The 17,004-nt window shown below is 41.9% G+C and overlaps 1 protein-coding gene across 1 annotated transcript in view; it reads right to left on the reverse strand.

Moving 5' to 3' along the window:
- The window catches only part of CNKSR3 (CNKSR family member 3), a 128,436-nt gene that overhangs the window by 29,630 nt on the left and 81,802 nt on the right, over window positions 1–17,004 (reverse strand). The window contains exons 3-6 of the mRNA XM_056567037.1: window positions 15,494–15,696; window positions 9,444–9,531; window positions 6,904–6,945; window positions 32–151 (exon numbers count right to left, since the gene is read on the reverse strand). Coding sequence (XP_056423012.1) covers window positions 32–151; window positions 6,904–6,945; window positions 9,444–9,531; window positions 15,494–15,696 — 453 coding nt within the window. The remainder of the gene's footprint in view (window positions 1–31; window positions 152–6,903; window positions 6,946–9,443; window positions 9,532–15,493; window positions 15,697–17,004) is intronic.

Below are 17,004 nucleotides of genomic sequence, written 5' to 3' on the forward strand. Positions count from 1 at the left end.
CATTGTCTGAGGAGGAATGCTTTCTACTTACCAGCCCTTCCCCAGGTCTAATATTAGTTAGGATGACTTCCTCCAGACAAGCACTTTGACTTGTTAAAGGGTCTGTGGTAAATTTATATGTTTTGTCACATATCCCATTTAGAACTTTGGACTGCAAGAAGAAAAGAAAAAAAAAAAAACAAGAGTTAAATGATTTCACATTAGTATGTCGTTATGTGCACCTCAATATCTAGGTAAGCTCCAAGCAGCACGATCCACTCCCCTATATTTGTCATTGTAGTTCTACTAAGGAGGACTGCTATATCCTATAAAAGATAGCAGCACAGAGCAGGATCATGTACTTTAAGTAGTGCAGTAAGAAGTGGGGAGAATTACAATTTACCTTTAGAATATATGTATGCTTAATATCATTCTGTCAACTCTGTAACCCCGTGTAACTCCACAGGAAGCCTTTTTCAAAGTATGCAGAATTGGTTCTCTCAATTTCTATTTACAGACCACATGCCAGTTTACAGCAGTCTGTAGTCTGTAAATGGGCTTTGTCCAACAGGCTGCTAAATATTAACCTAGCTTGTGCTTAGAGAGGGAAGGGCAGCCATATGAATTTTGCAAGCTTTATATGTTGATATTCAACAAGGGGGCATTGAGCGCTGGAGTATGACCGCATTTGGCTTCTAATTACTATTGGCAGCTGCATTTAGGTAGATAAATGACTCCGATCAGACCTAGCACACGAAATTCATTCAAGTCTTGTCGGTAACTGATGATATCAGCCAGCATGGATGGAGTAGGTTGTACATGCCGTGTATGGAGTAGGCTCAGCTTGTCAGAACACTCCATATGTCCCTATGTCCCCTGTGTATATCTGGCAAACATGTTTGCCTGATGTTGCAAAGGGGTTGAAAACAGCATAACAAGTTGAAGAACTAGTTAAAAGCCTTGACTTATAACCTGTATTATTCACATTTGTAAATTATAAATGCAGCTGTATTATTACACATTGCAGTACAGCTTATGCTCAAATGTACACACATTGCATGTCTTCAGACCCTTTTACTTTTTCAAATGTTTGTTATATTGTGGCCTTGTGTTAAATTTAAATTGATTTTCTCCCATCATTCTGCACTCTTGATCATCTTTGAGATGTTTCTACACTTTGATTGGAGTCATCTGTGGTAAATTTAATTATTGTACATGATTTGGAAAGACACAGCTCTGTCTATATAAGGCCTCACAGCTGACAATGCATATCAGAGCACAAACCATGAGGTTATTAAAAGAACTGCCTGTAGAGCTCAGAGATAGGATTGTGTGGAGGCACAGATCTGGAGATAAAAATGTCTGCTGCACTAAAAGTGGCCTCCCTAATTTCTAAATAGAAGTAGTTCTGGAACATCTAGTAGTCTAACAGAAATCTTTAATTAAAGGGGTTGTCCAGCAAAAGAAATACATTTTGTGTCAAAATGTATAATAAAGCAACTTACTAATATAATGGTGGGTGGAGAGGAGTCCTGTGGGGGGAGGTTAAGAGCAGTGGATAAGGAGATCCATGGGTTACAAACCAGCCATAAAAATAAATGTAGCCCAAAAAATTGTAACCCCAATAATTCAAAAAATTCCATTAGTCCCAATAACTCAATAACTACAATAAGCCCCATTAACTCAAAAAATACCATTAGCCCCAATAACTTAAATAATAACATTAGACCCAATAACTCAAAAAATCCCATTAGCCCCAATAACTTAAATAGTACAATTAGCCCTTATAACTAAAAAAATAACATTAACCCCAATAACTCAGAAAATCCCATTAATGAGACTATATGTGTAAAACTTAATGGAAATGTAAAGTGTATGTTCACAAATGCCAGAAGCCTAGCAAATAAAATGGGGGAGCTTGAGGCCTTGATACTGGAGGAACATATTGATATAGTTGGGGTCACTGAGACATGGCTGGACTCCTCGCATGACTGGGCTGTCAATCTGCAGGTTTACATTGCTTCGCAAGGATAGAATGAACAGAAAAGGTGGTGGAGTCTGTCTGTATGTTAGAAGTGGTATGAAAGTCAGTGTGAACGATGCCATAGTGTGTGATGATTCTGAGGAGGTGGAATCACTGTGGGACAAAAGGAGGGAAATACTGAAAAAATAATATTTGGGGTAATCTACAGACCCCCTAATATCACTGAAGAGATAGAAGGTCGGCTGTATAAACAAATAGAGAGGGCCGCCCGGGCAGGTACAGTGGTAATAATGGGAGATTTTAACTATCCAGATATAGATTGGGGTCCATGGTTGGCTAAAACTACAAAGGGGAGAAAATTCCTAAATTTATTGCAGGATAATTTTATGGGCCAGTTTGTGGAGGACCCAACAAGAAGTGATGCCTTGTGGGATCTGATCATTTCCAACAACGCAGAGCTGGTTGGTAATGTAACTGTGCGGGAAAACCTTGGTAATAGCGACCACAATATAGTTACTTTTGACTTAAAATGTAGAAAATAAAGACAGACGGGGAAGGAAAACATATAACTTTAAAAAGGCAAATTTCCCTGGGCTGAGAGCTGCACTACAGGACATAGACTGGGGGAGGTGTTCTCAAATACTGATACAGAAGGTAAATGGGACATCTTTAAATCAACTCTAAATAACTATACAGCTAAATATATACCAAAGGGGAACAAATATAAACGATTAAAACTAAATCCTACATGGCTGACAAATGATGTTAAAAGAGCAATAAACAACAAAAAAATAGGCTTAAAAAAATACAAATCTGATGGGTCAGCTATAACATTTAAACAGTACAAGGAGCTTAATAAAATCTGTAAAAATGTAATAAAAACAACAAAAATTAAAAATGAGAGACAGGTGGCCAAAGAAAGCAAAACTAATCCTAAATATTTTTTTAGATATATAAATACAAAAAAACAAGGACATAATAATGATAATGGGAGGTTGTCACGGGCGATCAAGAGAAGGCGGAGCTACTGAATGGGTTCTTTAGTTCTGTATATACTATGGAAGAAGGAGGAGCTGACATTGGACAGGTCAGTGCTGGTAACACATCATGTACTGTACTGAACTGGCTTAATGTAGAAAGGGTACAAGGTAATTTAAGTAAAGTTAATGTAAGCAAATCTCCAGGACCGGATGGACTACACCCAAGAGTTCTTAGAGAGGTCAGTTCAGTAATATCTGTACCCTTGTTCATGATATTTAGAGATTCTCTGGTGTCTGGAATTGTCCCAAGGGACTGGCGCAAGGCGAATGGGGTGCCAATCTTCAAGAAGGGCTCTAGGTCTTCGCCAGGCAATTATAGACCGGTAAGTTTAACGTGCATTGTGGGTAAATTGTTTGAAGGACTTATACGGGATTACATACAGGAATACATAGGGGATAATTGTATTATAAGTGATAGCCAGCATGGGTTTACTAAGGATAGAAGTTGTCAAACCAATCTAATTTGCTTTTATGAAGATGTGAGTAGAAGCCTTGACAGAGGAATGGCTGTGGATATAGTGTTTCTGGATTTTGCTAAAGCGTTTGATACTGTCCCTCATAGACGTCTGACAGGTAAGTTAAGGTCTTTGGGCTTGGAAACTTTAGTTTGTAACTGGATTGAACACTGGCTCATGGATCGTACCCAAAGAGTGGTGGTCAATAATTCGTACTCTGATTGGTCCACGGTTATTAGTGGTGTACCCCAAGGTTCTGTACTGGGCCCGCTGTTGTTTAATTTATTTATCAATGATATAGAGGATGGTATTAACAGCTCTTTTTCTATCTTTGCAGATGACACCAAGCTTTGTAGCACGGTACAGTCTATAGAGGATGTGTATAGGTTACAGGATGACTTGGATAGACTAAGTGTCTGGGCATCCACTTGGCAAATGAGGTTCACTGTGGATAAATGTAAAGTTATGCATCTGGGTACTAATAACATGCATGCGTCATATGTCTTAGGGGGGATTAAACTGGCAGAGTCACTGGTAGAGAAGGATCTGGGTGTACTTGAAGATCACAGACTTCAGTATAGCATGCAATGTCAGGCTGCTGCTTCCAAAGCCAGCAGGATATTGTCATGTATCAAAAGAGGCATGGACTCAAGGGACAGGGACATAATACTCCCCCTTTATAAAGCATTGGTACAGCCTCACCTGGAATATGCTGTTAAGTTTTGGTCGCCTGTCCATAAAAGGGATACTGCAGAGTTGGAAAGAGTGCAGAGACGTGCGACTAAAATAATATGGGGCATGGATCATCTTAGTTATGAGGAGCGATTAAAGGAGTTACAATTGTTTAGTCTTGAGAAGAGACGTTTAAGGGGGATATGATAAACGTATATAAGTATATAAATGGCCCATACAAAAAATATGGAGAAACTGTTCCAGGTTAAACCCCCCCAAAGGACGAGGGGGCACTCCCTCCGTCTGGAGAAGAAAAGGTTTAGTCTAAAGGGGCGACACGCCTTCTTTACCATAAGAACTGTGAATTTATGGAACAGTCTACCTCAGGAACTGGTCACAGCAGGAACAATTAATAGCTTTAAAACAGGGTTAGATACATTCCTGGAACAAAATAACATTAATGCTTATGCAGAATTATAAAACTACATCCCTTCCCCTTATCCCCTTACACCCTTCCCTTAATTCCCTGGTTGAACTTGATGGACGTATGTCTTTTTTCAACCATACTAACTATGTAACTATGTAATGTTATTATCCATACTGATTAGATCTCTCCATATCAACAAAGCTGTCTGACTTGTAGCTGTGACATCCAGTCAGACTCTCTGAAAGCAAGAGCTCCCCACTCCCTCCTGTCCAGACCAGACCATTGATATGAAAAGGAAAGCTCATATTACTGTTTATTATATTTTAAGGCAGCAGGAAGCTTTTCTTAAATAAGGCAGCACTGAGCCTGTTCTGAAGGAAGCTACTGAGACTGATAAATGTTTCCTTCTGCTTTAAAATCTAATGAGCAGTAGTTAAAGCTCCCCCTCTTCATATGTCTGGTCTCTCCCTGAGCAGACAAGAGGGGAGGAGGGAGCAGATTGAATTTACAGAATGTGACAGGACATCACAGCTACAAACATGACAGCTCAGCTGATATGAAAAGATTTGTGCAGTATGGATAATAGCATTATATTGGTAAGTTGCTTTATTATACTTTTTGACACTCTACACGGATTGTTTTTTTTTTTTTTTCCGGATGACCCCTTTAAATCCTGATCCAGAGTGCTCTGGCCCTCATACTCGGCTGAACACTCACCTTCCAACAAGAAAATGACCCTAAGCACACAGCCAAGACAACACAGGAGTTGCTTAGGGATAAATTGGTGAATGTCTTTAAGTGGCCGAGCCAGAGCCATGACTAGAAGCCTGCTGAATATCTCTGGCAGGACCTGAAAATGGCTGTCCACTGATGGCCCCATCCAACCTGATAAAGCTTGCGAGGATCTGCAGAGGATAATGGCAGAAAATCCCCAAATCTAGATGTGCAAACCTTGTGACATTATACCCAAGAAGACTGGAGGCTAAAATCACTGCCAAAGCTGGTTTAAATATGTACTGAGTAAAGGGTCTGAATACTTATGTTTACACAATATTTTAGCAAAGATTTCTAATTCTTCTTGTACTTTGTCATTATAGGGTATTGAGTTCAGAATGATGGGAAAAAGCTATATTTTTATTAATTTTTTCCATTTTAGCACAAGGCCGTAACATAACAAAATATGAAAAAAGTAAAAGGGTCTGAAGACTTTTCAAATGCATTGTATGTTTTTTTTTTTTATATATATATAGATAAACAATGTATCATCTATCTACTTTGAACCACAGAGACATATACATCTAATGTATTTTCATTTAGTAGGAATCTTTCTTAAAAAGATATGGTATTAAACAGGCAACAAAATACTAAGAAACTTCAAAGGCAAAACTTTTTCTTGGTAAACTGTCTGTTTAGTCAAGAACAATTTTGTTCATTGGACTTTACTTGTAAAGTCCCATCCATCACAAGGGGATCTACATCCAAAAGAGATTTAAATTAAAATTAAATGGGTATTCCAGGCCAAAACTTTATTTTATATATCTGGTTCCGGAAAGTTAAACAGATTTGTAAATTACTTCTATTAAAAAATCTTAATCCTTCCAATAGTTATTAGCTTCTGAAGTTAAGTTGTTGTTTTCTGTCTAACTGCTCTCTGATGACTCACTTACCTTGAGCTGTGCAGTTCCTATGGGGATATTCTCCCATCATGCACAGCTCCCGGGACGTGACATCATCATTGAGCAGTTAGACAGAAAATTTCAGAAGCTAATAACTATTGGATGGATTAAGATTTTTTAATAGAAGTAATTTACAAATCTTTTTAACTTTCCGGAGCCAGTTGATATATATAAAAAAAGGTTTTGCCTGGAATACCCCTTTAAACACTCGTGAAGATGAGAAGATCACCTTGTCCTGGTTCAGTAGTGAAGAATCAAACTAAGCTACACATCAAAATGGGAGTCTATAAATAGTGTAGTAGACAGAATTACTTTTGCATACTGAACTTTAGCAGAATGAATAAATCTCACAGTATGTCTTTTGTTTAATGAGGCAAAGCAGATTTGGGCATTTTTATGAATTCATTTAGTAAACAATAGTTCCCTGGAAGACAAACTGTCAGAATAGCAAAGGAATGATGCTTCATTGTACATATTATTTGCAATAGCGAGATGTTTCCCAAATAGTTTGGTTCAAGGGAAAATATGACTGACATTTTGATCACTGATAGCAGTATCATGGTACAGGTATAAGAGCTGAATGGGAACTAAAAATACTAATAAACATCTTCATTTATTCTACTATTAAACTTTTATTCTCATTTTTGTATTTTGCATAATAAATACTTACAACATCTAGAACTGAATCTTCCATTTCAGCAACTGTGGATTCCTGAAAAAAAAAAAAAGGAAAAAGCCCATTAGAAATTTAAGAGGGAAATTTAAGATATATATATATGTAAACACAAGACAATCTACTGTTTTCAGTTCCTGATACTATTTTGCACAATTGTACTATTTTGTCCCCAGGGCAGGTGCCACCATATGGCAGCTAAGGCAGCCCTTTTTGGATTAAAAAATAAATAAATAAAAAATATATGTAACACCATATTGCTCACAGTGCACCTAAACAGGGCGGCCCGGACTGACATCTGTCAGGCCAGGCAGAATCCTAATGGACTGCCCAATTGAGTCTGACGCAAGCAAATTTAAAATACGAGGCACTGTAGTAAAGCTGTGCAGAGGGCTGCAGCTGTATAAACAGTACAGAGGAGTTTGTTAGCAGCACTGTGGCGGGTGCCCATCCTGCTCATACAGTAAGTAGTTAATAATACTATTACTGTGTGTTTTTTTTTTCTATGCCCATTGTGTGGTATATAAAAAAATAAACCTCTACTTACCTACAGCTCTCCCCAGGTGCCTCTGGTGTCCTGCTCTGGTCCCCTGCAGCAATTGTCTTTCTAATCTGCAGTGCGAATGTCTTTTATGGAAGCACCTGTGCCCAAAGTGTTATTCTGCAGCTCAACGAATGACTGACCATAGTGATGTCCCTCCTCTGCCAGCAATTGGGTGAGCTACAGTAGTAAAAGTCATGCTGCAGCTAAGGAAGCCAACTGCTGCCCGGACCGGAGCAGGACACCGGAGGCACTGCATGAGAGCTGGATGTAAGTAGATATTTATTTTTTTGTAACCCACGGAATGGGCACAGTTATAAATAAAAACTCCCATTAGAGTTCACCTTTAAAGAAGGAGGGGGGCGGTCAGTGCTACTGATTAACTATAGAAGCTTAAGGGGTTTGGAGATTGTGCACTTTAAAGGATGAGTCTGCAGTGCAGGTAGGTCGAAATATCAACACACATTCCCTCTCTCTCAGCTTCTTCAGCAAAGTATATAAAAACCTCAGACGCGGAGAAACATGGCTGCTTTCCTTTTAAGTAAGGGCTGCAAGGTCATTAATGTCTTGGTTTCAAGTTGCATTCATTGACTGAATAAAGTTGCAGCTTTCGTAAAGAAATGGGTTTACATCTCAGCTATGTAGCCTACCTCCATAGGATATTATTACAAGTTAAACAAGTCACCCTGGTGTTGTTGCACAAACAGCATTAGTCTTAGGCTAGGGTTACACTGCGACTTTATGTAGCACTACATACTGATTTTACCTATCGAGATAACAGCTGCAACTAAAACAATAGACTGACTGTATGCAATCTAATGGACTGCAACTGTCATTCAATAGTTAAAATCAATGTGTAAAGCTACAACATGTTGCAGTGTAGCCATGGCCTTAGCCTTTTGAGGTTGCCATTCACTTTAGACAACCCTCTTCCCCATACACATGCATGTTCAGCATGACCGCTCTGGCAGTGACTTACCCCTCATGAAAACAAAGCTGCAGTACAACAAGCCTAACCCTTCTTTTCTGAAACATTTGCCCTTAAAGTAGAGTCCAGATACCCTTAGGCACATTAGATGGTTGTTGGTGTAATTAAAATCAGTGGGTTGGCCGACATTCATCTAATGTGTATGGCTACTTTTGGTTTCAGGCATAACTAGCAGATCCGACTAGTTGCAGTCCAGCTAGAATTTCACTGTTTGATTTAAAATACATGTAAAGCTAAACAGTAATGATTCATCAGCTACAGATCACTGGCTAAATAACAACTGCAAACACAATGGAGCTGGCACCTTAATAGGAGAAAGTTTCTTATGCTGCCAAAGGGTGAGTCTGATGGTGCAATGCATCTATGCTGTCACCCACATTTCCATAAATTGGCAGCTATATATAAGATATTATCTTAAACATTGAAAGAATAACCTAGGTAAACCTGAGTGTGTATATTTGTGCTTTGCTTGCAATGCCACATTCCAGCATAAGGCCTGCTCGCTATCAGTCACGAGTACTATATACACTTAAAAACACCATAGAGCAAATAAGAGTTAATAATTCGAGAATTGAAAAGTTGGCAGAGGTTTTCAGGGATCAACTGGGCAAATCTGGGTAGCTTTCACAGGATGTACAAATTCACAGACATCGAGGGGGAGATTTATCAAAACCTGTCTAGAGGAAAAGTTGCTGAGTTGCCAATAGCAACCAATCAGCTCGCTTCTTTCATTTTTGAAAATGCCCCTGAAAAATGAAAGAAGCAATCTGACTGGTTGCTATGGGCAACTGGTCAACATTTTTCTCTGGACAGGATTTGATAAATCTCCCCCCATATGTTTTATATATTTTAATGGTGCGCTATAGGGACAACGCATTTAGTACTACTAACATGATGCTTCGTTATATTCATATCTGGTTTTAGGTTACCGCTTAGGTCAAAGTGTGATTTTAAAGACTGACTGAGATAAATCTAGATAATATGTATATCATCAAAAGATCTAATGACCTTCTGAACCGTGGTTGTCAAGTCCAGACAAAGCTGAATGATTTTGTTCTTTGTTGTCGAGAAGTCAGTGATTCCAGTAAATGTCGTCCTGTAACCAAACAAAAAAAAAATCCAGTTAGAACAAAGACTGCATAAAGCTCTTTGAAGAGCACACGCTGGCAAGCTAAACATACATTGTGAATGTGGGTCAGCGGGCCAGGGAACATCTTTCTCCGTTAAGCAGCAGAACAGTTTCCTCTCTCACATAAGCTCCAGGAGCTAACTTTACACCACAGAAATAAATGTACTGTGGACACTGAGCCAAGTCCTACATTCCTTAACTAGATAGCCGCCTGCCTTTTATCAAAATGCCACAGGAAGTAGAAATGAGATTTCTGTTCAGTGACATGAGAAGTGTAAATTTGAAGATTTGTTCTGCTCGTCTTATGGGAAAGAACATAAAAATCTGAGTTGTTTACAGATTTAAGAGTCCAGAATAGGACATTTTCATGAAAGCGATAAACAATACAGATGCTGACCTGTGAAAAATAAAAAACAACGGAAACAGGGTTGAGACATATTACAAGAAAATATATAATTTTATAAAAGCACCCTGTACACTGAAAAACCTGTCAAAGTATACCTAGGCCTGTAAGCATGACCTGGGGGGTGTACAGTGAGACTATGGAACTCTCTGCCACACACTGTTCTGATGGGCCAGTCACTAAACACACTAAAGAGGAGCCTACTACTGTGGATAATATAAGACGGGTCTACCTTAACCTACAGTTGACGCAGGAGGGGACTGGGGCTAGGTCACTGGTCTCACAGTGTGGAATGGGACTACTTGTGGACAGTTATGGAGAGGATGGGATTTGGTCCAAGATTTCTGTCTTATGTTAAATTGTTATATCAGTGTCCAGTTGCTAGATTGAGAGTCAATGGTCACTTGTCTGACTCATTTCCACTGCAGCGGGGTACGCGACAGGGGTGCCCCTTATCACCACTGCTCTTTGCATTGGCTATCGAGCCCTTAGCTTGTCTCATCCGAATGGCATCAACTGTGAGTGGATTTAGGTATGGCTCTATGGAGGAGCGGATAGCCTTGTATGCGGATGACATGCTGCTATTTTTGGGTGATACTGCCTCATCTTTGACCCCGGTTATGTCTATTATTTCTCAATTTGGCTCACACTCCGGTTCGTTGATTAATTGGGATAAATCTGTATTGATGCCCCTGGACCCTTTGCCGGATATCCCGCAGATTCCTATATCTCAGTTACAGGTAGTGAATAGTTTCAAATATCTTGGCATATATATTACTCCGTCTTTGCATGATTATATTCCTAGGAACTTGATCCCTATTCTGGACAAGAGCTCTCAGAAGGTAACCGTCTGGTGTAAGCTACCGGTTTCAGTGGTCGGTAGAACTAATTTGGCTAAGATGATACTGATGCCGCAGTTACTTTATATTTTGCAAAATTCCCCCGTGTGGATTCCGATGTCATACTTTATACGTATTCAGAGACTATACGTATTCAGAGACTACGGCTAGTGTGGGGAGGGCGATCGGCTAGGATTAGGCTGGAGACACTACAGAGAGGTAAGACTTCAGGTGGATTGGCTCTGCCTAATCCGTGGTTGTATTTTATAGCTTCTCAATTGCATCAAATTAGGGGATGGGCGGGTTTGGACACACTGGGACCTACTGGGCGACTATTTATGGCCAAACATGGGGGGCGAGTTCCAGTACATTTGCTGGAGATTGGAGCCCTGACTAGACCTCCTGACTCCTCTCCCACTACTGTCTTACTGTGCAAGCTTTGGGGTCGCACGCGCAAATTGCTTGGCATTACTGGATGCACAAAATTCACCCCGCTGTGGCATAACCCTGGCTTGCCTGTATTTTTCTCCTTTTCTGATGCCAGTTTTTGGGAGAGGAAGGGATTGTGTAGTCTGGACCATTTGGTTACTCAGGGAGGGGTTAGGTCTTTTGGGGACCTACAAGAGGAGTTTTCTTTGCCACACTCTGCATTTTATAGGTATCTACAACTCCGACATGTTTATGAAACACAAGGTAAATCCCGATCCATGGTGATTCACTCTAATAATGTCTTAGAATCGGTTGTATTGAAAAAAGATGCGGCTGGGGTCATTTTCCGGGTGTATAGTGAATTGTTAAGCTTTCATCTTGAACACTTTCCCCTGACTGTTCGAGGTAGGTGGGAGAGAGATCTTGGTGAGTTGACAGACGAAGAGTGGTCTACTGTTCTGGCGCTTACCCCTTATATATCTTTGTCTGAATCTAATAGGCTTTCCCAGCTTTTTCTCTTACATAGAATTTATAAAACTCCGGTTTTCCTTCACAAGATAGGGGTGAGATCTGACTCTACGTGCCCACGATGTGGTGCACTGGAGGCAAACTTGTTGCACATGGTTTGGGAATGTCCTCAGCTGGAAATATACTGGAGAGAGGTTCTCGGTCTGATCCGAACGGCATATGGTGTGACCCTTGACTTCCTTCCTAAAGTATGTGTGTTGGGTCTGATAGGGTGCGACCAGGAACCATTACTGATTGAGACGGGGATATTACGTGTCTTATATCAGGCTAGGAAAATTATTGCGCAGTTCTGGATTAGACCGACTCCTCCTGTAGTGGCAGACCTGGTAGCTAGAGTTCATTCTATTGCTCGCTTGGAAAAAGGGATCTACATAAAAAGGCAAGTTGAAAGGAAGTTTGATGGAGTGTGGGGCCCGTGGGTGAGACACTTCAACCCCCCTGATAATGAGCATTGATAGACGGTTCTGGTACCTTCTGGAGGTGTGTAGGAGTGTGAAACGGATGGGCTTTTGTGGCTAATGTCTTGGTCTCGTTCAGGATGGATTGCATGATGGTGATGTGCGGCTGTTCTTTGTGCTGTCTCGTATTCTATCTTGTGCTTGATTACTTCATTTCTGCTCTGGGGGGGGGGGGCTGGCACGACCTATCATTATGTGTTAGTCTATGCTGTCTGGGTGGGAGGGGGAGGCGGACTGTTTGTTTGGGGGGTGGGAGGAGGGGTGGAGGGTTGTTTGCATGTAAGCTGTTATTTTTGGTGTTGGAAAACTGTTAAAATTTAATAAAAACATCTGATTTAAAAAAAAAAAAAAGAGGAGCCTGGATGTCTTTACAAGATATAGGGGATAGATTTGTGGAGATATTTAGAGTCAGGAAGGAATTGATCCTCTTAATGGGGAAACTGACATCTGCCTTATAACAGTTTGTTTGCCTTCCTCTGGATCAGCACAGTAGGGTTATAGGTCCAACTGATGCACTATTTGTCTTTTTCCAACTTTATTTAATATGACACTATGTTAAGTACAGACAAAAAAGTTAAAAATTCATGATGTCAATGGTGGTGATTTATCAAGGGATTTCGAGCTCTTTTTTTTTTTTTTGCTTAAAAAAAGTCGCACAAAAAGTCGCATGTGCTCCTAAGCATTTTTTGTGCAACTTTTGCCTGCAAGCAAAAAGCTACGCCCCGGCTCCACCTCATCCCTGCTACCCATCCTACACTGTTTTTCATGCCCGCTGCCATCAAACCCCCCCCCCCTCATCTAACTCCGGCTGCTCATTTCCCCCCCTACCCCCGCTGGTCATCTCATTATAAAAGCTCCCTGTCAACTTCTGCAGTCCGTACCAGCCTCCCCCTGTCATCTCCCATCTGTCGCATTCCCACCCCCCGTCGCTTATCGACCCCCCCCCCCCCCCGAGTCAGACATGCTGGGAGTTGTAGTCGCAACGGCTAGCGTGCCGGAGGTACACTGTAATTTCATATTCGCCAGCCTGAGCTGTGATTGGCTGGTCCGTCTCGGCCAATCACAGCTCAGGCCGGGAAATATGAAAATACAGTGTAGTTTCATATGCCTGGGAACCATCCGGTTCCGCTCCCTGGCAACTCGCCCGCAACTACCACCGGCCCGCTAGGCATTGCGAATACAATTCCCAGCATGTCCTCACAGTTAGGGCATGCTGGGAGTTGTAGTCTTGCAAAAGCCGGGGAGTGGCTGTGCCTCCTTGCTAGACTACAACTCCCATGACGGGAGTTGTAGTTTAGGAATGGGGTCCCTCCAGCTGTTGCTAAACTACAACTCCCATGACGGAAGTTGTAGTTTAGGAATGGGGTGCCTTCAGCTGTTGCTAAACTACAACTCCTATGACGGGAGTTGTAGTTTAGAATCGGGGTGCCTCCAGCTGTTGCTACACTACAACTCCCATGATGGGAGTTGTAGTTTAGAAGCAGCGGGACTCCAGCTGTTGCTAAAGTATAACCTATATATTTCCCAGACAGCCAAAGGCTGTCTGGAAATTACGGGGGTTGTAGTTTATCTGGAGGCTCTCTGTTTGGAAATGCTTTGGAAATGGGGGTTCAGCTGATTCTACTTTAAAAATTATGTACAATGGCCATATTAAAAGTTTCTAGCATGTAATGTGACCAAACTCGGGAACGACCGATTATCGGTATGGCTGATATTATCGGGTGATAATCACGATTTTGGGCATTATCGGTATCGGCAATTACCTTGCCGATAAGTCGATAATGCCGCGCCCCCCGCACCGTGGCCGCCCCCGACCCGCCGCACCGCGACCGCCCCCCGACCCGCCGCACCACACCACGTCGCACCCCCCACCTCACCGACCCCGTTGCCTCCCCCATCCCCGGTTTTATAATTACCTGTTCCCGGAGCCCACGCTACTTCTTGCTCCTGCTGCGTCCTGCGTTACGCTGTGCTCAATGACGAGTGACGTGACGTGCGCGACGTGACGTCACCGTCAGTGCGCACAGTGACAGTTCAGGAGGATGCCACCGGAGCCAGATGTAGAGTGGACCCCGGGAACAGGTCATTATAAAACCGGGGATGGGGGAGGCAATGGGGCCGCTGGGGCGGTGCGGGGGTCAGTCGTGGTGCGGCGGGTCGGGGGGGCGGTCGCGGTGCGGCGGGTCGGACGCGGTGTGGCGGCGTTCGCAGTGCGGCGGTGGGGGGAGCGGTGGCGGTGATAGGTCTTAGGACCCCCGGACAGGCAGGGGGAGAGAAGCGGGTGGCAGCGGCGGCCTATGGCACCGCAAAAGCCACTGCAGTGCATTGATTTAAAGCACCCGCTTTAAATCAATGATCTGCAGCGGTGTCACGGGGGATAAATAGCCGATAACTTATACCGCAATATCGGTATAAGTTATCGGCTATCGGCCCTAACCTCCACCGATTATCGGTATCGGCCCTAAAAAAACGATATCGGTCGATCCCTAGACCAAACAACAGCAATTTTGGACTTTTTTTTTTTACGCTTACGCCAGTTGCTGTACAGGATCATTATTAATGATCCTGTACAGAAACCAGCGAAAATTTGATATTGCCGCATAGGTAACTATCTGAACTATTAAAATAAAATGTTAATGATTTACTAACATTTAATTTTAATAGTTCAGACAGTTAGCCATACGGCAGTATCAGATATGTAAAAAATTTATTTATTTTTTTACTTTTTTTATATAGGAAAAGGGGGAGCTAATTTTTATTGGGGGGAACGGTTTATTTCCATTTTTTTTTTTACTTTACACTTTTTATATAGCACTCCTATACACATGGGGGTATGTGCAGACTGCAGAGTACAGACTCTGTAGCACTACAAACACTAGGGTGAAAATGCTCTGCACACACACCCATGTGTATATGTACTACATAAACACTGCTTTACCCATGGGGGTATGTGCACAGCATTGCATCCTAGTGTTTTTAGTACAGACACTAGGTTGCACATACTACCATGTGTATAGCAGTGTGTATGTAGTACACACTTACACTACTATACACATGGGGGTATGTGCAGAGCATTGCATCCTAGTGTCTGTACTACAGACACAAGGGTGCAGTGCTCTGCACATACCCCCATGGGTAAAGCGGTGTGCACTGCACACAGATATACACATAGGGGTATATGCCAATGTCTGATGCCAATTTCCCCATAACAAAGTAAAAATTCCAATCATCGTTCTATCCCCATAAATCTAGAGTCCATTGTTATGGCTTACCTGTCCAGCCACGCTAATAGGGCTTTGGCTGAGCCTATCAGTTCTACCACCGATGTAAGGAACTCATTGGGAGGTTTATATGAAGTAGTCCCATCATAAGTTGTACTTTTCCTCCTGTTGCCAATATAATTCTCAAGGTTGTTGGAAGCTGATCTGAGTTTTAGCACCAAGTTTTTCATATTGTCAGTTTCCACACCATAATTCTGAAAAGAAAAGAAAAACCACATAAGTTAAGATTAAAGCTACAGTGATTCTATGTTTTACAATGTTAATAAAAACTGATTTGAAAAAAAAAAAATAATAAGTTATTCTAGGAACCAATCAGCAGCCAGTTTATTTGTTGCTAGCCAGGCTGATGGAAGATGAAAGTTGGGGAGAGAGGGCAAACAAAAAGGCTATGGTGTGTGTGGTTTTTATACTCTCTCTCTCTGAGAATAACTTGGGTAGCTTTATGATAGAGTACAGAAGGAGTAGAGCTGTGAAAAAGAAGGTTGAGACCCTAGCCAAAGGTTTAAAATGCAAAATGGGAATAGGAGGAGGGATAGGGAAGATTGTTTGCATTGAAATGAAATTTGAATAAGATTTATTATTTTATATACTACCTGAGTACCCGGCGTTGCCCGGTTTTTCCTTCCTAATCCTTGTTGGGGAGGAAAATCAACAGAGGAGGAAGCTTTTGACTTCATACCCTGTCCTCATATATTGTTGTCATATCCCAACCCCATATCCTGTCCACATAACTCAACCTCATATCCCCTCCTCATATCCCGACCTCATATCCCGTCCTCATATCCCGACCTCCTATCTCGACCTCATATCCCCTCCTCACATACCGTCTTCATATCCCGACCTCACATCCCGTCCTCATATCCAGTCCTCATATCTCGACCTCATATCCCATCCTCATATCTTGTCCTCAGGAGGGACTGATTTGTGATGAAGATATTGTAAACTGAAAATAGAAGGGGACGTGGCTTTGTGGGACTGGGCATGATTTGCAAGCCAGACCGATGCACAAAAGGGGTAGATAATAAAAGGGGTGGGGCTTATAAAATGTGGGCATGTCTTTGTGAGATGGGGTGTGGCTTTCAAGCCAGATTGACACATTCACCAGGAGATGCAGAGCGGAGCTTGTGGAGTAAGGTACTGGAAGTCCAACATACTTGCATGGGACTTGAAACAAAAATCCATCTTTTATATAAGGGTGTAGGTAAGGTTTAATTTAACTATAACATCTTTTTATTTGACATATAAGTAATATGTGCACCAGGTATTATTGAAATATCTCCAGCCGTACGGAAGTTATGTGGGAACATACATTTCCCATTGATTTGCATGGGACTCCGGCGCTTAGACATGTTATCCCCTATCCAAAGGATAGGGGATAAGATGCCTGATCACGGGGGTCCCGCTGCTGGGGACCCCCGTGATCTTGCACGCCGCACCCCGTTAAAATCAGTCCCCGGAGCGTGTTTGCTCCGGGTCTGATTACTGTCGATCACAGAACCGGA

The sequence above is a fragment of the Hyla sarda genome, chromosome 3 (genome assembly GCF_029499605.1).
Source record: "Hyla sarda isolate aHylSar1 chromosome 3, aHylSar1.hap1, whole genome shotgun sequence".
Classification (NCBI taxonomy): Eukaryota; Metazoa; Chordata; class Amphibia; order Anura; family Hylidae; genus Hyla; species Hyla sarda.